Below are 27,440 nucleotides of genomic sequence, written 5' to 3'. Positions count from 1 at the left end.
GTCTGCGTGCATCGAGATAGGCAGAGCGGGCGTGTGTGAGAGGATGGGCAGGTGGGAGGTGAAAGGGAGTGAGTACCCCTTTCCCACAGGCTTCCCCTGAGTAGGCTCTAGTGGCATTTTGTTCAGTCTGACTAAAGTGTCCCGGCAACAGGGCTACAGTCCTTGCCCTAAGGAATTCCTGCCCAGACCCATCCTTGCAACTGGGGGATTACAGTTACCCTGTAATCCTGCTACGGTTACCTGCAACAGTAGGGTAATTGTTGTTTCTTACTTTTTTCACTGATTTTACTTGTAAGCCCATCTAGTATAAAAGTTGACCGAATAAATGGCTTTATGTTTGCCTCGACATCTTAAATGGTTCTGTTTCAACCTGACTTTTGAATCAAATCTGGAAAGTTACGTTATTCTGGTCGTGCTTAAAAACATTCAGCGCTCTTAGATGAGTGTAGTTTTTCAGTCTCTTGCATCCGGAGTGAGGGAGAACAGCCCAACAACTGAGTAGTTAGTGTAACAGTATGGTTTTCCTTAATCTCTTTCAAAGATATTGTAGCTGTCATTAAGATTACGATTCCTTTCTTGTGTGGTTTTACATTAGATTAGGCAATGCCAGTTACTTTGGTATACCTCTAAACTGTTACAAGAATGCTGGTTTTTTTACTTTCTGAGATGTATGGATTCTTGTCAGTATTATTCTCAGTTCTGCCCGTGTGTAAATGAAAAAAAAATAGAGCTATTAGTTTAGCATTTACTAACATAAACCAGATCCTGTAAATTTTTCGTTTTCCACTTTGAGCACTGTTCAAATCGCCTGCTTTGAGTATGGAACCATAACTGTTAGTCGTCAAAACTTATTTATTTGAAACATTTTTGAAGAGACCTAGGTCAGACAGATACTTCAAAACCTTTATTTTACGTGAAGTTCTCTCATTTCAAAGCTTGATAATCATCTTACCAAATCGTGACTGAGCTGCATTAACAAAGTAGTCAGGGGGGATTTTTATTTTTGTTATATGCTCTGTTTTTGTTCCTTAGCAAAACATTTGTGGTAATTATCCATGATGTGTGTATGTTTGTTAGAAAGATTCGCTTGACTCTTGTCAGAAAGTTCACAACCTGAGTTTAGAGAGAAAAGGATGCAGAAGTTAAGGAGTGGGGAAATAGTACTGGGCAAACTTGTATGCAGCTTCCGGTATTATGGCTGAGTGTTTGAGTTCGGTCTTCAGCATTATCAGTCCAATTTTGTTTATGAATGGTATGCTCGTTTAATTTTTTTAATGAAGTACACCTGTCTTTATATCATCTGTAATCTAATATGATTTTAGCATTTCCTCTGATGTTAATGAGCGATATTAAAGTGTCAGAAGGGAGAGAAGTGCTCGCAGAAAGCACTTGTAAGAAACTAAAAAACTTAGGAACTGACTTGTCTGTATACATGTACTAGCAGGATTTTGACCGTAACATTTTAAAATGTATTTTAGAAGGAAAAATGTGATAACAATAAATAGTAAGTAACTGTATTGATAAATTTTACAACTGTATAAATGTGGTTTATTATAAAGGGTTGATAAAGCAGTATGTAATGCTATTTTAATAGATATGTTCTCAGAGTTTGCATATAAACATCTTCAATTCCTTATATTGATGTTCTGATGCCTTTAGCACATACTACTTGGGTCTGCAACGTGCTTATGTTACATATTTAAAACGTATTAAGCAGCTGTAAATGTATCCTGCCTATAAGATTTGATGGAAGGTACTCTTTTAAAATGTTTTTAATAATCATGCAAATAACTTGTTTGTTTTATGCATTGTTTTGGCATGGGTGGCAGAGTTAGTGAGAAGGCACTACAGAGGCAGCAAAGATAATGGAATTTAGTAATGGTATTGTGAGATCTATTTACCACAAAATCCAAGCCTTTTCTTACATAGCAGTTGTAGTTTGCTACATTATACAAAGCATATTGTCATAAAGTAGCAGGATGCAAGTTAGCACAGGGCGAATACCTGAACATAGCTTTCACAAAATGCCTCTCAGCTGCAGACTTCCAAGTGATTTTGTAATGAGGGGTAGCTATCATCTCTTCTATAGAGGTGGACCTGATGCACGAAAAGTCACACTGACTTGCATAGCACAGTGTAGTGGGTAGTTTGTTCAGCTAGGGCCAGGGAACAGAACCCCTGCTCAAACTTCTCCTTTAGTGCCCCCTTCAACAAACCTCTTTTCTTATATGACCTTTGGTATTGATATCAATGCTTGTTGCTGTTCTTATATTGGTAATGAAGACTTACTAGTGAGACATTTCCTGCTTCTGTTTTTAATAGATCTCTGTTGCTTGCGGAGCTTGAGAAGGAAGAGAAAGAAAAAGATTGGTATTATGCTCAGCTTCAAAACCTTACTAAAAGGATTGATAGCCTCCCCCTTACTGAAAACGTAAGCAATTTCAGCATGCTCATTCTGTATCTAGTGCTGTGATCTCTGTTTAGATGCTGTGTGTATTTTATGAATTTGGGGAAGTTCTCTACTATCGTTTTCATATGTAAAGCAGTTTTATTCACTATGTAAAGTTAACTAAGTCAAAGTAATGCATTTTTCCTTTGCAGTTCCCCGATTTTCAGATACTATTTTACTAGTTTAAATTTGTACCTATCGGTATGAATGTCAGTGCTAGACAGGAGCACTGGAAAAGTCGTTATGACAAAAGATTTACATGTCGGTAGGTTTCTTCTTTAACAGTATCTCCCAAAGGCCTTTTCTCTATCAGTTCCATTATTTCTCTTTTAGTTTTGTGAGCGATATTAGCCTAGGAGACAATTTACGCAGGAGCTCTTAATTCAGAACAGTGAGTAAAATGGTGCTATAGGCTATGCAGAGTCTAATGACCCTCCAAGCTTTTACCTTGGCATCTCCAAACTAGTTATAGTCATCAGCATTATCTAGGATAATGAAAATCTTTGATATCCCAGATAATACAGGTTTTCCTACTTTCAGACCTTAGCAACGTGCATGTACTTACAGTGCGTTTCCTTAGTACGTGCAGTTCTGTGAAGGCTTGGTTGCCCATCCTTATAGAGGCATATCTGGACAGGAACCAGATTAGCTGTATTTATGCTGACTAGCTGTGAGAGCTAGTCAGCTTCCTGGAAATGGAAATACAGTATGAAAACACTTCAGTGACTGGGGTAAAACAGTTGCCATTCAGTAAATCTAAAACTAAGTCACAGCCATGTTGATCAGAAAACCAGGGGAAGGCGGGGAAGACTGAAATAGACCTTGAGGAAATGCAGTCTGTTCCCAAAGGCAGTCAGGTGTATCTGTGTCACACTAAATACACTGTAGCTTTTAAGATGAAGTCTCCCCAGCTTCACAGAAAATCAATTAACTTTAACTCTTATTATTATAGTGTTTTGCTTAACAGATGTGCTAAATCTCTTTTGTGGTAATTTATGCCCATTACTTCTTTTTCTATCCACAGAGGAAGGACAGATTATCCCTTTCTTTTTAGTAGCATTTTTCGTATTTATAGACTATTATATCTCTTGCTGGCTTTCTGACTTGACCTTGCTGAAGTCTTCTGGGAGAACTTGCTGTTGGAAACGTGTTTATTTGCAAACAGTAATTGTCCAAAAACCGTGAAGAGTTGACTTCTAGGAAAAATGAAAAGATACATCAGCCCTAATTGAATTTTCTAAGAATTTTCCAAGCTTTTTAACCTCATCATAATTTCGTCATGGTTTCAAATTTCTATCTCTCAGTTCAGTTTATGCTTTTATCTTGTGCTTTGAAATGCATAGCCTTCTCATTTCTGTGTGTTCTCCATCATACAGTTGGCTCTAGGGTCATGTATCATACTTCACCTTTCTTTTCATATGTCTGCAGCTGAAGGCTTCCTTCTGGCCTTTTAAGGATCTTTTAAGATCCTTATCCCAAGTAGAAAGGGCTTATTAATTCTGTCTTTATAAGATTTCTGCATATTATTGGTGGTACAAATGACTAGTGTGTGTGGGCTTTGATTTTTTCCCTTTTCCATACCAGGAAAAGTTCTGGAACAAATAAGAAAATGAAATTTCTGTCTTCTCTCAGTGACCATCAATAACATGATCCCAAGGTTATGCCAAAAGTTCTGCCGTGTACCTGTATGAATAGTACTGTTTTAAACCTGGCAGTGCAACATAGTACTTTGGTGCTGTCTAAAACTTCTTCCTGAAAGATTTATACTCTTAACAGTCTTGTTATACTTGTGAATAATTGTTCCTAATAGCGAAGAATGAATAGGCCTTCTAGTTTTGATTTTCACACATTCATGCAGTCATTGTTTTTGGTTTGTGTTCTCTTTAGTTGCTAGTACCTTTTTGCTGGAGAGCAGACTAGAGAGAAGTTTGAAAAATAAGTACAGCTGCAGTGTTTGCTTGTCACGTCCCATTTTCTTCCAGAAAGGCATTTCTCACTGATCTTTAAATGATGCATCTTCTGATCTTCCATGGCATTCATTTTGTTTTACTTGCCAGTCCCATATAGCTACATATCTGAAACCACTGACTTTTCAGAAATTGAATAGATAAATTCATATCGTGTTCATCTGGTAAGAACAGTTAGAGACGGAGGTAGTCATGTGCATCAGAAGATGATGTTAACTAATGCTCTTTTTGAGCAAACATGTTTACTGGGCTTAGTACTATTTTCCACATATTTGAATAAATTACTTGTGTACATATGAGTAGTAGTTAAACTTTCAGCTTAAAAATTATCTTGCTCAACCTAGAGAAGAGAAGGCCTAGGAAGGATCTAATGACAGTCTTCTAATACTGAAAAGGTAGCTATAGAGAAGATGGGAGGTGCTCTCTTCACATGGTGACAGGACAGGAGGGCACCCAGTTGTTTCAGGGGAAATTCTGTTCGAATATAAGAAAAAAAATTCTTCACCGTGAGGACAGTTTGAACATTGGATTAGATCGCTCAGAGAAGAGGTGGAATCTGCCAGGCTAGAAATATTCAAAACTTGGCTTGAAAAGGCCCTGGATAGCCTAATCTGAAGCCCAGCTTTCAACAGAAGGTGGGACCGGGTGATGTCCAGGAGTTGCTGCCAGCCTAGGCTTTTCTATAATTCTGAGATCTTTTAAAATAAAGCTTGAGGGAGTTGCACTGAAAATGAACTTTCTTGTTAATTTTTTGTTCTCCCCATTAATTGCAAAGACCTATTTTTTTAAATTACATTAATATTATAAACCAGCCTTTCTGGTGCTTTGAAAAGTTGGAGTACCTTTCCCTGTAGGTTATGAATTCAACAGCTATGCTTTTTTTTTTTAAACAGGATAGTTAAGAATAGGATTGATAGCAGTAGCATGAACACCATCACTAGGTGCAGTAGTTTGACACCTATGAATATTTTTGCCAGTACAGATTTAGATGGAAAACATAACAATTTTTGTTGGTGTGCTGACATACGTTAGCATCCAAATGTTCCATGTTTTTAATGATACTGTGTCAATGTTTATATATTGTATTTAGTCATTTGACAGACTTGCAGGTAGTCTTTGGGTTGAACAGTATTGTGTTCTTATTTTTAAGAATGTAGTAGTATTTTAAAGGTCTATTATTCGTGTTTTATTTGTTTATGAAGTTCCATGTGGAAAAAATTGTTCTGCTTCTGTTCAGAGAAATACAGAGTTTGCATCAACTTCATTTGCTAAAATGCCTTCTCTGCATTTCAATTTCAGTTCTCCTTGCAAACAGACATGACCAGAAGGCAGTTAGAGTATGAGGCAAGGCAAATCAGAGCTGCAATGGAAGAACAACTAGGTACTTGTCAGGACATGGAGAAGCGAGCACAGGTATAGTTTTTCTTTCATTATTAAAAGGATTGGAAAAAGTTTTCCAGTGATGTCATTAAATTATTCATGTATCTTTAAACTGTGTGCAAACACAGTGATACCTTAGAGCATTCAGTTAGCCTTTTAAATACAAAATAAAGGAATCAAAACATAGAAAAAGACCACTCAAACAAAAAGCACCTTTCTTTGCTTGTTTAAAAGACGACTTGTGAGTAGTTGGGAGAGGTTAAAAAAAAAAAAATCATTATTTGACTGTAGTTTATTACAATTTTAGCTTCAAACAAATGTGTATTCGCAGCTGCTTAATTTGTTTGTGTAACAAAACAATATGTTGGGTTTTTAACTTTATGCTTTTAAGTTTACAATAAAATTCAGCTGCTATTAAGTTTCCTTTACCAGAAAGCATGTATTAAGGAATAATCTTTGAAAATAAGATATACTAGCAAAATGTCATTCACATCCATACCTGTAAACTGTTTGCTCTAAATAAGGTTTCTGTTGTGTTCATGATGAGTATGTGCATAGTTCTGTATGCAAATCATGCCACATACATTTGGAAGTATAACTCAGACTGTAACTGTGGGGAACTCGATAAATGAAATTATCAGCTGTTGACTGGTTATAAAAGCTATTCCCCCACAGTAGCAGAGGGACAATTTGAATTATTTATTGCCAGCTGTTTCCATGGATGTTAAGTAACTAGTTTGATAAAATAACCTGCTTTTTCCTAGAGTGTTACAAAAATAAGTCATTTGAACAGAAAGTGTCTCTTTAGGCTTTATTTTCTTCACTGAATTTACCTCAACACAAAATTTTGCTACGTAAGTAATATTTCTAATTAATTCTGTTTGTAATTAAAATTTAAAGCGGCTTTAAAGCAGAATAATTTAGTAGGTATTCTAGAGAAAATTCTGAAAAATGGTTAGTCCGTGGCTGTATTTTTTAGCAAAACACATACACGCTAATTGTAGAGCTCGCTCTATCAGGTATGTGCGTTATGGTTGTGTAAGGGTCTGTCTATATAGAAGCGCTTAGACCCAAGTTCACTCTTCCCTGTTCTAAGCTGCCGGGGTAATAACTGGCTCTGGTCAGGATGCTGTATGGCTGTGTTACCGAGGTTTATTGGCTGCCCTGCACCAAGGCGACTGTGCGACTTGGGTGCAGCCAGTTCCAAATGAAGGCAGAACAGAGTTGAGACTGTCTGTGTATGCTTGGTTCTCCCTGTTGTAAAAGAAAGTAATACTGAAGCGACTCTAGAACTTCTGAGCAAGTTCTTTAACAAGCTGCAGCTAGAAGGTGAAGTGAGCTAAATGGATACAGTAGGCTGCTGGCCAAATTTTAAGTGCACTCAAGCAGAATAAATGAAACCTCTGCAAGAAGCAATTTGACTGTAGTTATATCACTATGAAAGTAATTAAGTTGTCCCTAAAGTAGCTACTTCCCTACCTGTTCTTTTTTAATTTGGGGGTGGGGGAGGAGGAACCCGTAGGCATACGTTAATTCAGAAAACCATAATCTTCCATCCTGTTGGTAGTTACCACAACTATTTTATTCCCGATACATATGTATAACACCTATATGTAATCCTAATAGACACTGTAATTTCCATAAGATTATAAAATAGGAAGAGGAAATAACTATATCCTCCTGCACTCTGTTATTGAGTTTGGCTGGTAATTCCCCCTGGTTTCATTGTACCAAGGTATAGATGCCAAAACTGTGTAGAACTTAATTGACGTATAAATACCTCAGAGCAAATTCTGGATTACTCCACTGTGATGTTCAAATGCATAAACTGAACCGTTCATATCTGGCAAGTATAGTGAACTTGCTTGTTTTTCAGCTTTCCTTTGGCTCTGTATTTTCATTCTTCCGTGACCATTTGTGCTACTGGACACAATGTAAAATGTAATTTCGAGGAAGGCAAGAATGGAGGTATATAAAGGCTGGCATTGCAGACGACTCAGTATTATAGATATATAATATTGATTCCATGAGCATGGATAACCTGCTGTTGCCCAAGGAATTCATGCAGTGGTCAGCCTGTTCTTTTTTCTGCTTGTACAGCGTTTGGTACAAAATATCCTCGTGGTCGACTGAACTCCTCAGGTCCCCTGCGATACAAAAAATGAATAAGCAGAAAGAAGAAGGGTCTGATGTTTCTATCTCTGAACTAAAATTTGGGATATATGGATTGAATTCTTGGCCCTTTCAAAGACTTCATCACTGATACTGGACAAACCATGTAATCTTTACATTTCTTTCTTCTGCAAAAAAAAAATAAATTCCCCACTTATAGATGTACGTATATGCATACACATACTTGTTTTTTCTTGATCCCTTTATGGAATAACTTGCTAGTTACATAGAAAGAAACTCAGTTTGATGAAAAATTAAAATCGTGCTTAAAGACAAAGAAGAGAGGGGTTCTGTCAGTTATGCATCATCTCACCAATGTACAGTTACCCAGTTATATATTTCTATCATCTTTCTCATACTTAAGAATCTCCTGATCCAAGAGAGAAGGGGGATGGATTATTTGTCTGCCTCCTGCTCTGTATGTTCAGTTTAAAATGCTACTGACCTTGTTTTCTGATGTTTTGCTTTACCAATCCAAATCTAGTTAATAGGTTACTCTTTGTAATTTTGCATCGCCGCTGTATGTTGATGTTTAGGGTGTTTTTCCCGCAGCTTATTATTGTGCATATTTCAAGAATTACTTCTATTTGGTGATTATGTTTTCTTCCATATTTCTAAAATCTCTAGATTCCGTTATGTTTCTATTTCATGTGTATAATTTGGCATTTGCAGCTCTTCTAAAGTTCAGTTTATTTCCACTTCCAGACTACAAAGATGTTAAATAAGGCTAGTCATAATGCTAATCCTTGCAGTGCCCACTAGATGCACAAAGCCTTTCCTTTATTAGTGTAGCACTCTAACTGTTATTCAGGTTACATGATCAGGATTTTTTTGTTTGTTTGTTTTGTTTTATTTTAACTAGGCATCCATTTTTAACCTACCTATTATACAGGCAAATGTTATTTAATCAGTTCAGTGTTCGGTTCATATCCTGCTATATTACTGGGCTATTTATTTTCTGCCCAATTTTCAAGTCAAATAACGCCAATTTATCATCAGGCTGGTACAAGGATGTATCACTTACTGTATTCACTCGCTTCACAGAGTCATAATGCATCCTGTGCACAGTATAACTTACGTAGAGTACATGTATCCTGTAAAGTTTGTTTTTTCAGCATTCCGTTTACTAACCACAGAACGATTGCAGTGGGAAGTGAGATGGCCACTTTTATATGGCTATAAAAGACTCAAATTAATTCAGAGATATCTATAGAATCCCAGATAAGCCAAAAAAGCAATGTGCACTTTTCTTTTTTTACTAACCCTCTAAATTCTTGGAGATTTTTTTTAGGAATGGAAAATATTCAGAGGCTATGCATAGGCAAATCCACCAAAGCATCCTAATAACTGAAAATAATACAAGTCAGACAGCATTTTATACCTTCAAAGCACTCTGCAAATATAACTCTCTCTCAAATCTGTGTAAGGCAAGTAGAATTCTAACATTGACGTGAAAGGGAAATAATTTATTAAAAATCTACGCAGAACATCAATTTCGGAAGCAAGAAAATTGTGCGAGTTTGCCGAAGCGTTTTTCTTGACCTGAGTTTGTACTGTGCGACAATCTAATCTTGTATCCAAGTTAGTGCTTAGTTATATTAAAAACCTAATTACCCATTCTGTTTTGAAAATGTTACAGTCGTGCCTGTGTCTTACTGCGGTTCATGCAATTACCACATGAATGGAGCAGTTCTGTTTTGTAGCCAGCTATATTTGCAATGAACTTCTCATATTATCATTCTATACAGTAAGTGTAAGGAGTTTTTAAAAATGAAACATGAAAATACATTCATTTCAGGTGAGAGTGGCAAGGATTCAGCAAATAGAGAAGGACATCCTTCGTATACGACAGCTCCTGCAGTCACAAGCAGCTGAAGCAGAGGTTAGTAAGCGATTACTTGCCTTCTTTTGACTAGGGTATGTTTTTTAAAAACAAACAAACCACACCTATTTAAAAGAGTAAACTTGTGGACAGCCTTATTTGCATCAGCAAGTGACGACACTGTTCATTAATTAGTCAATATATGTAGGTAGGCTGTAACAGTCTTGGGAGTAAAATTTGGTAATGTGTTGCTCTGTTACCAACGAACTGAGGGTGGAATACTTTGACTATTCTCTGTGCTACTGTTATATTTTCATCAATATTGATATATCAATCAAAAATTTAACTGGTAATTTCAAAAAAAAGACCAAAATGCAATATATCACAAAGTCTGAGTCTTGGTTTTAGCAAATAATTATATAAATTAGTAGTACTTTTCTTTCTAAATCTGAATCTCTGATAAGCAGCCTCCTGGTTTGCTTATCTGTTGAGAGAAGATAACCAAAAAAGGTGAATACAGTTTCTGCCAGATTTCATTATAGAAGCCCTGCATATTTTTAGTGTTTAAGTATTGGTTTCTGTATTAACAAGTACAAGATCATATTTCCCGTAAATGACAAAGTTCGTAATAGTGCCTGCCATTAGCAAAAACTGCACTCATAGTGGAAATTAAATTGCAAATTCAGTTCCATTTCTTGTACCTGTAACTTAACTGTAAATTGTATGTTGGACCTGAATGTTTTATGGTTTGTCTTCACCCAAAGTAACTACTGTGAAAATTCAGGGCAACTTTTAAATTATTAAGGGGATGTAGATTTTCCCCCTGTAAAAAGTAAACGATTTCATAATTCTAGATTGGGTGACGTAAACAGCAGCGTTTATAATTAAAGTTATCTAGTGTTTTGACGCTTTAGCCGATCCAGCTGCAATTTTGTTGGATTTATGCCATAGATTGCTGCTTTTAAAAGTCACTAAACATTTTAGAGAATGGAATTATCAGAAAAATTGATAGTATTTTCTCTCTGGCCTCTTCCCATCTTCCTTCACTTTAGTTCCTAACCTTTTCATTTATTTCTGTCAGCACCCTGTGGTGAAAGAGAGATTTTATTTTTGGAGGAAGTGACTTTTGCTTTCATACTAATAAGTTTCCCCAGTTGGCTTACGCAATTCTCCTGTAGTCTGACTAGCAGGCTTGCGCAGCTGCATTAAGCGTTTAAGCAACTGAATTAAATGACAATAGCATTGGGCTTCCAGTCTCCTAATCAGACTTTTATGTTGTATGAATAGGAATTGTCACAGAGGAATATAGCAACCACAGGGAAGGTGCAATCTGGTAGATGTCAGGAAGGGCCAATTAGAAGTTCTGATCTCTAGTTTTGTTACAAAGTTAAGCTTCATGACTCTTCTTTTGAGCACAATTACATATCTTCCGTTCCTTTCACAAGTTACCGTAACTGAGCAGATGCAGCAGGTCACACTTGTTAGAGCTTGTTTTCAAAGTAACGAGCTCCCCTATTAACCATAAACCTTTTTTGAATTAATATACTTGATTGTGAAATCTGCAGTCTAGAGACAACTTTGTTCTTCAGCAGAAAAAGAAATTAGGATTCTTGGTCTACAGCACTTGTTTGCTATCTAGCGCAGGCTTTGTCAGTAGCTTACAAAAAGTTTTAACATCCTCTTTACTGAGCAGTTTGCATCCATATCTCAGATAATAGGCTCCTCGAGTTACCAGACGTTCTTTTAATGCAAATATCTGTGATTAGTGCTTTGGATCTTAAAGATATTTGGTATAGACCTCACCAGTGAGCATTGGGGGGTGGTAAGGTTCCCTATGACGGTATTTCTGTTTTCCCAGATGGCATGCAACATACTATTCTTTAAATAAAACAGAAACACGTTAAAAATAATAAAATTGCTTAGTACTGAAAAGTCAGCAGTATAAAACAGTGTGGCTTCCTTTTGTGTGAACATGATGCACTTTTTAATTGCACTTAGTCTTTACCACATAATTTGTTAGGACTTGGCTACATTCAGGGCATAGGACAGAAGAAGGTGGACAAGACAGGGAAAAGAAAAGAGAGGATACTCTGCTGTCTTTTAGGCCCAGAACAATAGTCCAGGAAGGTCAGGTTCTTATCCATGTTCTGCCATAGACTTTCATTGAGTCCTGTTACTACAGCATAATTTTATTTTCACACAGTTTTACAAGAGGTTTCTTTGCATGACGTTTGTAATTTTTTTTCTAAAATGGTGGTACTCTTACCATGTGAGAGGGGTGCCTGTCATTCCTTTTTTTTATTTCAGGATGGGGATACACTTAATTTTCACTTCTTACATTTCCTCATTCAATATCAAAATTGATTCTGCTTTTCAGCAAGATGAGGGAAGCACAAAATTTACCATTCTAATGTACGGGTTTTCTCCGCATAGAATGTCTAGCTTGTTGTTGGACGGATATCATTAGTATTGTTTTAGAACTAAGCTGAGGGTATTTTCAAAAAATGTGTTATGAAAGCTATCAAAATGCTTCTGAACAAAAAATGTACAATTTATTTTTAGTGATCTGATTTGTATTTATTTACTATAAATTTTGAGAAAAGTTGGGCAGCAAACACCACCTCATTCGTTATCCGCTCCATTGACAGCCCCTAACTGCAATCCAGTAGTAGCGTGGATGCAGCTCTGCAAATAACATGTTTGGCAGAAAAGAGTAAATATTATGCATCAAAAGACAAGTCTGTTGACAAGTTTCAGAAAAGGGATGGGGTTATGTTTTGAAGGGCAGTCTGGTGGGGGACCTGTATACAAGCACTTGAAAGATGTAAGGCAGTGCTGAATCAGGAAGAGTAAGTTGAGGAGCAGACAGAGGAAGTACGCGGTCTTAGGCAGAGGTCAGTTTATTGGCAGAGAAGAAATATAAGATGTCATGCTCTTTTTTTAAAGAGAAGAATTTTACCAACGGTCAGAATTAGTTAAATATATGTGACATTGTATAAGAGGTATGCACTTAGTCTGAATAGCCTTAAATAATTGACTGCTCTGTCACCAGTGCTTTCTGTTCTGTACAGAAGTTGCCCGGTGGCAAGAAAAAAGGTAGTAGCAGTCAAATTTCAAAGTCTGTGTAACTGACAAACGGGAACCTGAGGCATTTGCTATATTCTTATGCTGTGCCTGATGTAGTGATACCCGACTTGACTGTGCTCTTTATGTTTGTAAAGAATTAATAACAACAACAATAAATTCCATAGCTTGTCCACTGATTTCCTTGTCCCCTGTGGTGATGGCAGTCGTCGTAGAATCTAAGCGCAATATATGTTGTAGTATATGACCCGAGTATAGTACTGTACCCTGTCAAATAACTTTGGGAGATAAAGAAGCAGAGAAAATTGTAGCACACCTTTTAGCACATTTTTAATGCTTGGCAAAGTTACAAATACCTATAAATTAGAAAATTGTGATAATTTGCCTGTGAGTGATGTTACCTTCCAATTTCATGAGACTTCTATTATATATTTCATGAGATTTACGGATTTGCAACCCACTTTAGAGTTAGACCCTCCAAAAATAGAATGCTGGCTGTCAGGTACAAATCTGAAATTGCATTTAAAAGGAAAAAAAAGCCACTTCTTTGCAAGTATTTTATGGTGTTTTTAATTTGTTACGGTGGCACAGGCCCTTCTGTCATAGTATCCATCATTTGAAATACGTGTTTCCATTAGACAGTGGTGCTGTAGATAAAACGTAAAGGTTTTATTATGTGCAGAAATTATGCTCAGCAAGCTTTTAAGCTATTTTTACAAAGCACTTTGATGATTAGGAGTTCTGTTAAGGATTTGACTCACTAGATTTTTTTTTTTCTTTTATGGTTGAATTGTAATAAAATAGTTTCAGTCTCATGGTTGCTTGTCTTTGTTGGTTGTATCGTTCTTGGTTTTACGTTCTTACGTATACTTGTATGTCTGTAGCTTTTGGATCTGCTATGCCATTATGGTAAAATAAACTTTCTTTGATATCTAGAAAATAATAATGTATCTGTAGTTTTTAATGCGCAGAAATTAATGTGATAAATGAGTATTGTGAGAGAGTTAGTGTCTTATGCCTAAAAAAGTCATTATTCCTAATAAATACAGAAGAGGCTACTTTTGCAACTCATTTTCTCAAAGCACTCAGCAAAATTATGTGTAATAGGTTATCTCAGCAACTAGGATGAAGGCATACTATTCTTGCAAGCTTCACAAATTACCCAGAGATTTGTCTTTTTTCTACTAGTAAATACGGGGAAATTAAGAATTGATAAGTGATAGCTAGCTACTGTTCACTTTAGAAGCATTTAGAGTATAGTGACAAGCGAGAGGGGGCTTCTCTGTCTTCCTGTAATAGGAACTTGGCCGTCTTTCACCATTTTGCTACAAAAGTGAATGGGCATCCTCAGTAACTTCAAAACGTAAAGTTACTTTAGTAGTGTGATACCAGAATTCAGAAATGACAGAAGCCTGTGAACCCAGCTGATGCCTCCTGAGGGTGAACGCTCTTAGAGTTTAAATGAACAGCTGCAGACGAGGTGTCTTCACAAAGCAGAGAGAAAGGGAAACTGTACTAAGATTTGCAGTCTTTCAGTTTTACCAAGCCCTTGCAGATAAATCACGAGAAGCAGTTTTCCTGCCTGCATCTAGCCTGGAGCTTTCAAGGAGCAAGTTCAGGGAAGGGGGATAAAAAAAAGAGCTTTCTTAGAAGAAAAGGTATACTAAAGTATGAACTATATACATCACTTGAGCTTATAGCCTCTGAGCCAAGGCTTCTCAGAAACCAGTGTTAATATTTCTTGCACGCTTTTACAGCCATCACGTAGTGCGTAAATGGGATTTTGTTATTCATCCATTTCATGGACAATGTAATGAGCACTTCTGTAAGGCGCTCTCAGACAAGGTACGCACGAGAAACCGGCTGCTGAAATAACACAATTCACTTTGCTTCACAGTTCTTCAGAAATCACGACCCAAAGTACACGGTTCGGTTGAGCACAGTGGACCTGTGTGCCGGTCTCTAGCTGCTGTACCACATGCAGAGATGACCGCATCTGCTGCAGTTTAACATACTGTGGTTCTTTGGCTGATGCGGCTGGTAGCTTACACGTTTTAATCCACAGGTCCTACCTTTGGTGTTAAGAGATGATGCAAAGAGGAGGCATCCCTGTTGCGGTTATACTTTTATAACCGCTAACCCACAGTCTGTCAGAGGCGAATGTTAGTTTATTTACAATAATAAGTTATAGATAGATATTTTTAAAATCATACATATATGTGTATGTGTTTATAAAGAAAGAATCAGCTTCAATAAATGCCAGTTACCTGCTGGCTGCGTGTTATAGTTGACTCCGTGGATTGGTCTGCGCAAAGAGAACAGCTTTGCACTTCTCCCTTCAAACGATGCCAGTAGCTAAAGTGTGAAAATCTGTGCTGTGAACTTGAAGGTGTTTCACGCTGGAGCCCTGCTGATGACTCATGTGGCGGAGAAGGCGGTGTGTGTTTGTAGGCGTTGCGAGCGCACGGGGTGCGTTTAAGGGGAGATAAGCCCTGGTAGTATCTGGTAAGAATTGCTTTGGAGTTGCACGTGAAATTGGGTGTTATGTTGACTATTTTTCGCCCTGGTATATTGGAGGAGGGGTTGTGAATAGGAAGCTGCTGCTGCTTTTACAAATAGCGTGTAGTAAAGGCAAGGTTGATGTGAAGGGGAGGAGAGGGACAGAAGATGTGGGGGAGGAGCTTTGCTTATGTTGTCGGGGAATTAACCGTCTCCGTTTGCGCGCTCCCTGTTTGATCTGAGTGGTAGTGACAACAGTTTAGTTTTCCTGTGCTTGTACAGAAAATTGGATCGCCTTCAGGAACTGTAACGTGGCTGTACCAGGTTGCTGTATCATTTGCATTCGTTTTGGCAATATGATGAGGTTGATCGATAGCAGATTGTTTAAATTTTATTTGTGGCAAAGTGGTTACTCCTGCGCTGTTTGTCATTAAGATGTAGAAGGATTTTTAGTGTGTGTATATCCTTCTGTCACCCGCAAAGCGTTTGTGTTTGAACGTGAAGCTTAATTTGACTGTGCTAGCGCTAGTCTCCAGTAAATGCATAGACCATGTGACGTTGCAGAGAAGACAGCTGTTTGCTCCAGTTCTGTTACATTTCTGATAGCGATGTGAGCACAGCTGGTGGAGAAGGGTGTTGCTGTGTCTCCCTGCAAATCCTTTGTCTTGCAGGGCTATAATCCTCCAAGGACGTGCCTCACTTTCATCTCGCAGTTTTTCTAAGATGCTCAGTCTCAGCCCTTAGCCTCAATAATTAACAGCTATGAAATAGTAAGCGCTGTTCAATGGCTTTGAGAAGATACAGCACTGATGCATTTACACTTTTAGAGAGCTTTGAATGGTAACGTGCACTTCATTTCTGCATATAATTTCATAAACTCTTGTATTAACAGAGGACACCTCAAAGCAAGCATGATGCAGGTTCACATGATACAGAGAGGCAGAATGAAGGTCAAGGAGCAGCGGAAACCAGCACGGCAACTACTGGCACTGGTCAGGTAAATCAGCTATTTTGGTTTTTGATAGTATAATTACATACTTGAAATGTGCAATGCTTACATTTCGGTATATACTTTATTGTATTTGTATACCTGTTCATTTTTAAAACATTGACATTTTTCTTCATTCCATTGGAAGTGAGCAATTTCCTATATTTATTAGAAATAAGTGTTTTAAGAGGATGAAGTGTAAATATTCCATAATGCAGGGAGCAGTTTTCTTTTGTTTCAGTGAGTAATGAGCCTAATACAAAAAAGGAGATAAGAAGAACGACTAGAGAAAATGTATTTTATAATAAGTAAACTTTAATATTAGGAATGTGATTTAATTATGGGAAATTTTTCAAAATTTCACTTTAGATATTATCACTGAAATATCAGTGATTTAAAAAAGAAAGGAACCAAATAGTAAGTTTATCATTAATATTTCTGTAATACTATTTTAGATACTATTTGAAATGGTAGTATCAATGAGATAATCTCCTGGAAGTGTGCTGAAGGGTAATCAAATTACTTTTAAATAATCTTTCTTTGTTGTTCCTTTAATAGTGAAATACCTTAGCAGGGTACTTAGAGGACTACATTAAGTTCTTCTTTACTTACTCCTTAAAATTAATATTTATCCAAGTTTGGGTCTTCCTTTTTGGGCTAAAAATACTTTGGTTTATTTACCATGTGGTAATGTTCATTCCTTTCATAATTTCCAACTGCAGCTGAGATACTCGCATTAGTAATTTGGGTTCTGAAAACTTCACACTATAAATTTTGATAATTGAATTCATATGTAAAGTATTTCTGCTACTTTAGGGAAGCAGAATTATTTAAATCCTTCTGAAAGCTTCTCATATGGGAAGATTTATCAGAAAGGGTATATATAGTGCAGTTTGGCTTGAATATTTCATTTGATTAAACATAAGGAATGGCCTACGGTTTTACTTTTGAAATATATTTGATAACCATTTGGAATTAGGTTCCCTCTGTTATATCCGAGCATTTGCTGGAGGCTCTCGCTCTAATTCTTATGACAGCTTTATTGTTTGGGGAAAAAAATAGTTCAGCGCTGCTTTGGGGTTGAAAGCATAATGTATTTAAATAATTGATGTATTGTGGCTGTATTTTCTGTCTTCATTGTATGAATCAGGAGTTATTTTGGACAACAGTTATTTTACATGGAAGAAGGGATTGTCATGTGTCTTGGCAGACTTATGCAAGTGGAGGATTCATTTATTCATTCGCAGTTTTATGTTTAGGATTTAAGCAGTTTTGAATTTTGCATCATAAAAACGTTTAAAGTATTTGTATTCTTTTCTCCTGGAGGTTGCCAGATCCAGGGCTCTGAATCTGTGTTCTGGGAGACATCTGGGGATTATTCACTTTTAGTGCAAGTCCAGAGAGAATAGGCTTAATGGATTGGGCATAGCGTTTATTTTGGATAACTCAGCTCGGTATATTTTAATTTTTTTGAGCAATCAGTTTTAAGCAGAGGGTAGAAAGTTTTAACTGAATAATTTGGAGCTAATTGGTTTTGTAGCCGTGTGAACAACATTAATTGAAAATTTGCCAACTGAAGACAAGGGTTTTCAGGATTCAGTCATGTCCTTTTCTGTGTCATCTTAACAGTGAAAGACAGAAAGGTATAAAAGGAGAACACAAATGAAGTAGGACAGGAGAAAGTTTGGAAAGAGAAGGGTCTACACAAGAAGGGTCCGTGTTACATCTCTCTGTTATTTTTCAGTTTCTCGGATGAATGGTTACACTTCTCTGATACTAGTTCTTTCAGATCAGTCTTTAGGAGCCAGTAAGAAAGATAATTACATTTCATTCGGGCCTCCTGGCATCTTCCAAGTAGTAAGGCCAAATGATGGCACTGAAGGAAATAGTTATCTGGATCACAGTTGGTGCAGTTCTGGGGGAAGCAATTGGAAAAGTATGCTATTTCTGTCTATGCTATGAAGGCCTGTAAGAGCTAGTGCTGCAAACTTGGGTCGTTTTTACTTGCTTGGATAAAATGAACGTACTGAATTTAACAGTGGAGAATTTCAGGCATGTACAGAACCTGTAATCCTCTGCGCGTTGTTTGAGGACGAGGTAATGTGATCAGTTAGTGTAAAAATCTCATGTTGCTTTCCCATATTCGTAGCACTACAGATTATTAAAAGAAATAATTTAGAAAGGCCAATATAGTTTTCATTCTAAGCTTTACACTTTTCAATTTTTCCTAGCCTCAACAGAGAGAATAAGGGCTTGTTTACATAGGAAATCTATATTAGAATAAAATAATGTGTGAATTAAAGCGTTTTAGTTATACCTATTTAGCATCCCATGCTAATACTTATTCCGGAATATGGATGAAATATTCTGGATTCAGATGGAGAGTGGAATGAGTATAATTATGTCTGTTTACATATTCCAGCATAACTCGAATTTTTTTTCTATCTAGACAAACTCTACATGAAGCTATTTCTACCTTTTATTTGTAGTCACTTTCGACTTCAAGTTTCGAATGTTGAAATGCATGAATAGCAAATACTGTGGGAAGAAATGTTTATTTTTGTTTCTAGTGCACCTAAAACATCATAGAAGTTATTTCAGAGTGTCTTTTATGTAGTTTTTCAGTGTGGTGTATATTTTTATTGATAAAATCATATTCAGCGGTCCAGGTAGGCTGACAATGTTGTTTTGCAAATTAAGCTAATACTTCATGAATCGCTTTTTAGCTTTTGTACTAGATCAACAAAGAATTGGTGACTACCTCAGTAAAACAGTGTTTTGGTACTAAAAGTGACTGAGCATGTACAGTTCTTATCACTGATTTCAACCTATGTGCTCACATTTTCTAAATTAGGTGTGTAGGCACTTCCTTTGAAAATTTTGTCCTGGTTTCATCGTCAGTAAGCTACTAATGGCTTTTAATTTCATAACGGACTCATATTTTTAGGTCCACAAATTGCGAATCAGTAGATTAAGAGACCTGTATCTTTAAAATGGTTTACATTATTTTGTGCATGGCTTTTTAAATGCCACTGACATGGTCTAGTAATAGCTATGATTTTTGTAGGAGTTTGCTTTTGTGATTCCTTCACAGTTAGCAATGTTTTAAAAACACGTAGAATATGAGGTAATCTTTTAACTTTCGGAGTTTATTTTTTATTTGGGCTGTTACATTGAACACATGCTTCTAGATAAACAGTTATTATATTAGCACCTATTTTGATCACCCTGGGTAACATATTTACCTAGATGTACGTGAAAGGATTGAGACTCTTGGAAATTGTCTTCTCCCTGTGCGAGCTGGTACAGGAAAAAGTCACCACAAGCAGAGACAGGCACAGGACAACAGGGCAAGCTTCAATATTGTAAGGCACTCAACTCAGCTGTGAGACAAGATGCAAGCTCACCCAGCAGAGCAAGGAAACAAACACAACAATATTCCCTTACAGTGTTCACTATTCAGACGTATTTTTAAGTGCCCCAAACTGAACAGAGTCGTCTTGTGAGGGAGGGATATAGTAAGGGAAACTTCACAGATGGGAAGCAGAGAAAAAGAAAGAACATTTAAAAAAAAAATTTTTTTTTAATTTAAAAAAAAAGCAAAGAGGAGAGTGAGAGGCTAAGAGATGGAGGGAAAAATAAGGAAAAATGTAAGTACCCAATGGTTTAAAAAAGCAAAGATGCTTATAAGCTGGGCCTTGGTATTGTAGGTAGGAGCATGCTAGCAATAATAGGTTCTAGAGAAATTACCGCTTATAGTGAACATAATTCAGTTTTTTGCCAAGTCCTCTTCTTTTTCTTGGTGAAAATAGTAATTAGAAAATACTCGCATTGAAAAATATAACTCTTCTGATACTGCATTTAGGGAAAATGGGTAATAAAACCAGTTTAACCATAACATCTAAATTGTGTTGGGGATGGTGAAGGATACCCGTCTTAACCGAAATAACATGCTATCAGTTCATTATAAGTATGATTCTGTTATCCAGTGCTGAAACTGAATCAGGCAGTAGTTGGTGTTCTAGTTAGACTCTGTCTTATACGGAAATATTGTTTTAATTCGTAGGGTTCTGCTGCTCGAATGGACCATGAGACAGCCAGTGTTATGAGCTCTAGTAACAACTACTCTGTTCCTCGCAGACTGACAAGTCATCTGGGTACCAAGGTAACCGAAGATTACAAACCACAGGTCGCTAATGCTACATTTTTACTAATACAATAACCTCATTGTTTTTGCCAGTAGTACTAATATTAGCTGAATGTTCTGTCCACACATACTAAATTTATGGAATTAAAAATTTAAAATATTTTTTCAACTTTTAAAATACATGCACAGAAATCCCTTTTTGTTTTTTTGATTGCTGATGCTTCATTAACGGAATTATTACAATAAGAAAATTTGATTGCCAGAAATTACTTGAGGTCTAAAAACCTTGTGATGCTGATGTGTATAATCCGTTATGAAAACTAGCCCTTTTAAGAGTAGACCTTGGAATACTTTTCCAAAGTGTGAATCCTCAAAACTGATGCCATTGCTAAGAAATTAAAAAAAAAAAAAATGTTATGCAAGCCCGTCATGATGATAAATGTCTGTTCATTCTCTCTATAATAGTTCAGATAATATGACATAGAATCACAGAGAAAAAATACGAAATGGTCATTGTAACCAAAAAAATTGAATTGAATATTCTTAGAAAATAGGAAATGTTAAGGGACATTGAGGAGGTCATCTAATACATCTCTGCTCCCCAATAAAGCATTAATTCTCTCAGAAGTGTTCTTGCCAGCACATGACAGCTGTCTAACCTATTAGTAAAAACTAATGATAAGCAGTATCTGTCAATTTTTCACTCTTTCTACCATTAAATTTTGTTAATGTCTAACCTAAACCTCCTTAGCTGCACTCTCCCTGTTGTTGGTGGAAATTGGATATACTTTTGTCTTTTGAAGCAACCTTTTACATTCTTGCAGTATATTCTGAAGTTACTGAAAAATTAGAGAGGAAGCTTGATACACAATAGGGAGTATACTCAAAATACATGAACAGCATGAAAAGAGAGGAGAAAAAGGGCAAATCTGTAACACAGTTGACTTCCTGAACCACTGGGGTTTATACTACCTTTGGCATCAGCAGTCAGACGTATGGTCATTGTGGTGCTGCTGAGCCCTTTCCCCTGCGAAGCAAGGCGTATTAGCTTGACATAGTATTAAGTTACGTTTGGCCTTAAAACAGCGTTATAATGTTGTAATTTCTGCCCCGCAGCGTTACGTGTGCACAAAATGGAGGTAACGTTAGCTGGAGTGTCTGTTTGTAGCTTTCCATTATAAAATATAGAACTCCCAAAAGGTGCAGACAAGGGGGGAGCCCTGAATGCAGGGAAAGGGACTGTGTGTGGAAGGAAACAAGCAAATAAATAGGTTGAAATTAGCGTGCTGTAGGGTAGGAAAAAATTGAAGTTAGTGCATGAAAAGAATGGAAAGCAGTAGAGATTTTAAGTAGAGGAATTACATTTACAGAAGCAGAAAGAGATGCCTCTGTGTGTAGTACATATAAAGAAAATGCGCGCACACACACACACACACACATATATCTGTATCTATATTAAAAAAATGGCTTTTCCTATACTATATGTGCCACAAGTCTGAAGGCCAGATTTGGATGGCTTCTTCAGCTTTATTCTCTGAGAAAAATTTACCTTCCAAATCTAAATTACTGTGGATTAAAGCTGCCGCTTAAAATGTCTGTCAAGAGGCATGCATAAAGCAGATTAAATTCCCTCTCTTTCAAGAATCCAAATGGATTGGCTTAATACAGTATTGGATTTTTCCAGTCTAGGACTTCAGGATCTCCAAATTGGGATGCTAGACTACCCTAAAATTGTTTCCAAGACTTATTTCAGTGAATTTTGCGTGTCGTCATACAATTTTACAAATTTTAAGATGTGCATTGTTTCAGCAAGTCTACAATGTTTAGAAAAATACATTTTAACAGACTCACTGCTTATTCTATCCACTGCCATCCAATTTTTGTGTAACTCATGTGTCATGTGTTATTATTAGGAAACTTTGTCCAACAGTCCACAAGTCTCATTTCTTGTTGAGCTGGTGTATTCTAAAGAAACACACCCACTGCTACTTAACAGTTCCCTTTGGTAGTTTCTATATGTTGTGCTGTGTGTTGGAACATTGCTGGTTTTGTTGCCTTTAGGAGCTTTGGGTATCTAGATAGTATCTAATGTTATCTTTTACATCATATTGTTTCTACTAAAAGTTCATTAAGAGAACCAAACACATTTCTCATCTAAAGCAAACGGAATGGGAAAGACAAACCTGAGAGTGCATTGGCTGCTGTGTTATATGACAACCAAGGGAACCCCTCAAAAATTGCTATTTTTGAATTGAAATTTAGTTGCTCTGAATTTAATGTGTAATGCTCTTTTTCTAGTGGCTTGATTTATTTGACAAATGCTTAGTACTTTATATTGTACATGTTAAACGAGCATTTGTTCCACTTCTGTTATCCATTGAAACTGGAAGAAAGCTTAATTGACCTAGTCAGTTCTGCATTAGCTGTAAATAATCTGGCCCCTGTGCAAATTGTTTATCCTAACACAAAATGATGTGTTAATTTGAAATAGTTTTAAAGGAAATTTTTTTTAATGTGTGTAAGATTTTTTTTAAATTACCATGTGAATTAAAAATTAATGAAATCAGCCTTATCCTTTGTCTAGCATAACTGTATTAATTCCACATATCAAATAATTTTTCACTGAAGAGCATCTTTAACTGAAAGTGACTCATACAGAACATTCTTTTTGAGATAAAATTCATTTAAATATATTCTAGCATTTCCAAACTAAAGCACTTTCATCAGTATGTTTCTTTAGCCCTTTGGACAGTGGAGAGTTAGAAGTCTTCCTGATTAATCTTGTAGGTTAGTACAGTTACATTCAGTTACCACCCAGTTATTCTAGCCATTTAACCACTAAGTGAGATTTATTAACGTTAGAACTGATGAAGAACCAGTAGTACTTATTTTATTGTTTGTAAGTAGTACAAATTCTGGCACCATTATATAAATACATTTTCTTTTTTGTTGATGTGTACCATTCAGAACTTCACTTTAATCTAATTTAATATGTATTTTTTAAATGTAACTGTATTTTTAAAATCATTTGACCTGCAGGTGGAAATGGTGTATTCATTGTTGTCAATGCTTGGTACTCATGATAAGGATGACATGTCGCGAACTTTGCTAGCAATGTCTAGCTCCCAAGACAGCTGCATAGCCATGCGTCAGTCTGGATGTCTTCCTCTCCTCATCCAGCTTTTACATGGCAACGATAAAGACTCTGTGTTGTTAGGCAACTCTCGTGGTAGTAAAGAGGCCCGCGCCAGAGCCAGTGCCGCACTGCATAACATCATTCACTCCCAGCCTGATGATAAGCGAGGCAGACGGGAAATCCGCGTGCTCCATCTTTTGGAGCAAATCCGTGCTTACTGTGAAACATGTTGGGAATGGCAGGAGGCACATGAACAAGGCATGGACCAAGACAAAAACCCAAGTAAGTTCTGTGAACGGTGTGGAAATGTTTAAAAGATGTTTCGAAAACAGTGAGTTTACCAAAAAAAAATCTGATTTCTAGTTGAATATAATGTTAGGTTTCTTTTAAATAAATATGTATATACTTTAAGTTGAGGTAGATTTAGGAAATAGTATCTATTACTGATGTGACATCCCATTTATAAATTTGGTCTTTAAATCATAGGCCTTTCTATGGTTTTCAGACACAATTTTAGCGTTTTGTATTTATAACCTACGAATTAATATTAAATTTTATACTCATTGCTCTTGTACATTTCAATGGGTAATGATTTGTATCTAAATAAAAAAATAATCCCAAATTGCTGTTTGTTCAGGACACACATTTCCCTTAGGAGAGGGACAGAGGGCGCAAATTAAGTAATCTCATTCTAGTCTGTTCAGTATGATGTAAACTGCTGTTTAAAATGTTGTACATAAGAAACGTTTCGGTATTAAACTACCAGAGAAGTGCCATTTTAAGTGAATTGGAGTTTTCTCAGAGAACAGCTTTAACAACAGCAGCAAAAAGATACACCCTTCACGATTACATAACTTTTTCTGAATTAAAAAGAGGTTTAAGGTTGCCATTTTTAAAATTTGTATTGCAGACCTCTATGTCAGTAATGCTACCGAAATCAGTGGGCTCTGACATGGGTGCTGGAGTTTAGTGCAAGAATCGTTTTGCAGAAGTGGGGCTCTGAATAAGTTGTACCAATACAATTTGTGCTTTAGACAGTCTCGTTTGCGATATTATGAACTTTAAAAGTTCTCAGTTATGAAACAAAGGCTTTAATTAACCATTCATAAGGACATGAAGAAGAGAGCCAAGGAAACAGCTTCACGTTAGATGTTGTATTATTTAGTGCGTCCAGAAATTTTAAGTTTATTGATTTATGTCGCTAAGTTTATTATTTTTCCAAATGAATTAGATAATTTTTTTTGTACTTGAAGTCATATTTCTTACCAATACATGCATTCAGAATTCTCCCTAAATTCTTTTTCCTGAGGAGTCTTTTCAGCATCAAGTGTACTTATTTCTAGTACATAGATGTAATCTTGGGCCTCTGTGTATACGCGTTTATTATTAGTGTTCCTAATTAGTTGTCTGGTTTTGTATCTTGCCGGTGATCCAAATCCTGAGTAAATAGCAATTCGTTTATCTCTAAGATTAGATTCTCTTTGGAAAGCTTATGATCTAGACAAAATAACACGCCTAGGAAATAGTAATCTTTTTCCGTATCCTTTTTCCGTATCAGTGCCAGCTCCAGTTGATCATCAGATCTGTCCTGCAGTATGTGTTTTGATGAAACTTTCGTTTGATGAAGAACACAGGCATGCAATGAATGAGCTTGGTAAGACCAAATGGTTTTCTCTAGCTTCCTTTGAAAAGCTTGCTGGGAATGCTGACAATCCTTTCTTGTATGCTGCACTGAATATGAAGCTTTTTTGCTACTAGTTTAAACAATCGTGAGTTCATTTGTATCAGTAGTTGCCCTGTCAGTGATTGATGCAATTTAAATGAACTTAGCGCTAGACCATTTCTCACTGGACAGGTTATTATGCAAGTTAACTCTTTTTCCTGGCATGAGCTGTGAATTTTGGAAGAGTATTATTATCATGGAAACATTTGTGATTTTAGATATATTAGACTTAGAATCGAGACTACTTCTCTGGGGGGGGGTTTTGTATCATGAGTTAAGCGTATTGATAGGTTCCTGTGTAGCAGGCTGAATTTTGTAGTCCATCACCTGTCAATTCTGAGCCACTTTTTATTATCAGTGAAAACTTCCTATGTATTTTTTTCTGGGAAAATAAAATTCAGTAATAATTATTAAATTAATAATTACCAGATTTTCTGAATAGCCTTGTAAGTAATTGGTGCGAGTTCATCAGCCAAATGTGATTTTCATTGGATGAAATTAACAGATGAGTGTGCTTTTTACATCTTCAAAAATGCCCCCGTTCCCACCTTTCCCCCATCATCTTAAGATCATGCTACCAAGCCTTTCAGTTTATACTAAGGACAGGATTCAAGGTCCAGAGTCAGTATTTAACAATATGTTTAAGAAATTATTGTTTATCTTTCTGACCCTTTTGGGTTTCACATATTTGAGATTTTTTTCTGTATATATGAGTGTAATTTGCTCCTTGGTGTGTGTACTATATTCTTACGTTAAGCTTATTTTTTTTTTTTAATTTCTTTTTAAAGGAGGTTTGCAGGCCATTGCAGAACTGTTGCAAGTGGACTGTGAAATGTATGGACTTACAAATGACCACTATAGTGTTACATTAAGAAGGTATGCTGGAATGGCTCTGACAAACTTGACTTTTGGAGATGTGGCAAACAAGGTAAGAGAGAATTTCAGGCATACGGTAATTTCAGTTTGTAGCTGTGTTTGAACTGTTGTTCTAAATTGTGAGTGATGAAAATCTCCAGGATAGGATATTACTCGCATTTGGGTTCACAACAGAAATTCCCAAAGAATTGTGCCATTCCATGCTGTTCCTAGCAGAGGAGGCCACAAATTGAATGTTTTATCACACAAGTGTAATATCAACTTTCATATGAAATGAAGTTACTCTTAGTTTGTCAGTGAAACTCAGGATTTTTATCTGTTGGTTTTATTTCTGTATAAACGGTACACTAGGTCTTTCCACAACATGTAGCACCTGATGATTATGGACCAATGATTATGGATAATGATTGGTTTTTCTGAGAGTTAGGAACTGAAACTGTTAGTTGAGTCAAATTTGGTAGAGTTGTCACTGAATTATATTATTATTGTCTGATGAATTTTTGCAGTCATCTTCAGTCTGGATCCTCTTTCTTAAATGTTTGGAGCATGTCTGGCTAATAATGGGCACTACTTAAATAACTTGAGGATAAAATGGACTCCCTGATTTCAACTGGGGACCTTGCTTTCAAATGATTAAAAAAAAAAAAAAATTAATAATTTCTTGTCCCAGAGTTTTCCAAGATATGGCTCTTAAAATAATTTCATTCAGACAAGACTTTTATCTTTCTACTCTAACGGAAGATATATTCAAGAGTGAATGGAAATAAAACCATGTTTCATATTACTCACTTTTTGCTCCAGGTTTAAACACGGTAAAGTGTAAATCCCTGCTACAAATAAAGTCTTCACAAAATATTGGCTCTTAAAATCATCTGATTAGTAATTGCTGCAAGGCTGAAGTTACTGGGTTTGTAGCACAAAGAAAGCTGCTCAGTGATACAGATGTGTTGTACAGCTGATGAGTATCAGTTCTACTTTTTGTTTTTGAGGAATTAATTTAATTAATTTAGTTATGCGTGTCACCAACAATTACTAATGTAAGCCATACAGATTTTCAAGTACTTAAAAAGGCAGTTTGTTCTTCAAGGCTCAGGGATGTTGATGTATTTGTGTAAGTTTTAAATATTCATACTACTGTCTGATGTAAGATTCACAAAGTTTATTTGAAATAAAAAGTATGATTGTGAAACTCACCAG

General features: G+C 36.4%; 1 protein-coding gene across 4 annotated transcripts in view; it reads left to right on the top strand.

The window, feature by feature from the left end:
- The window catches only part of LOC104150979 (APC regulator of WNT signaling pathway), a 103,909-nt gene that overhangs the window by 59,528 nt on the left and 16,941 nt on the right, over positions 1-27,440 (top strand). For 2 of the 4 annotated variants that reach the window (XM_068924315.1, XM_068924316.1), the window contains exons 5-12: positions 2,323-2,431; positions 5,716-5,829; positions 9,767-9,850; positions 16,266-16,370; positions 20,428-20,526; positions 23,548-23,926; positions 25,203-25,298; positions 26,156-26,295. In XM_068924315.1, the coding sequence (XP_068780416.1) occupies positions 2,323-2,431; positions 5,716-5,829; positions 9,767-9,850; positions 16,266-16,370; positions 20,428-20,526; positions 23,548-23,926; positions 25,203-25,298; positions 26,156-26,295 (1,126 nt within the window). Of the gene's footprint in view, positions 1-2,322; positions 2,432-5,715; positions 5,830-9,766; positions 9,851-16,265; positions 16,371-20,427; positions 20,551-23,547; positions 23,927-25,202; positions 25,299-26,155; positions 26,296-27,440 lie in introns of all 4 variants that reach the window. The other 2 variants (XM_068924313.1, XM_068924314.1) reach the window with 1 other exon arrangement.

This window comes from Struthio camelus, chromosome W, assembly GCF_040807025.1.
Source record: "Struthio camelus isolate bStrCam1 chromosome W, bStrCam1.hap1, whole genome shotgun sequence".
Classification (NCBI taxonomy): domain Eukaryota; kingdom Metazoa; phylum Chordata; class Aves; order Struthioniformes; family Struthionidae; genus Struthio; species Struthio camelus.
The sequence above is the reverse complement of the archived record's forward strand: the minus strand, read 5'-3'. Positions and strand labels throughout refer to the sequence as shown.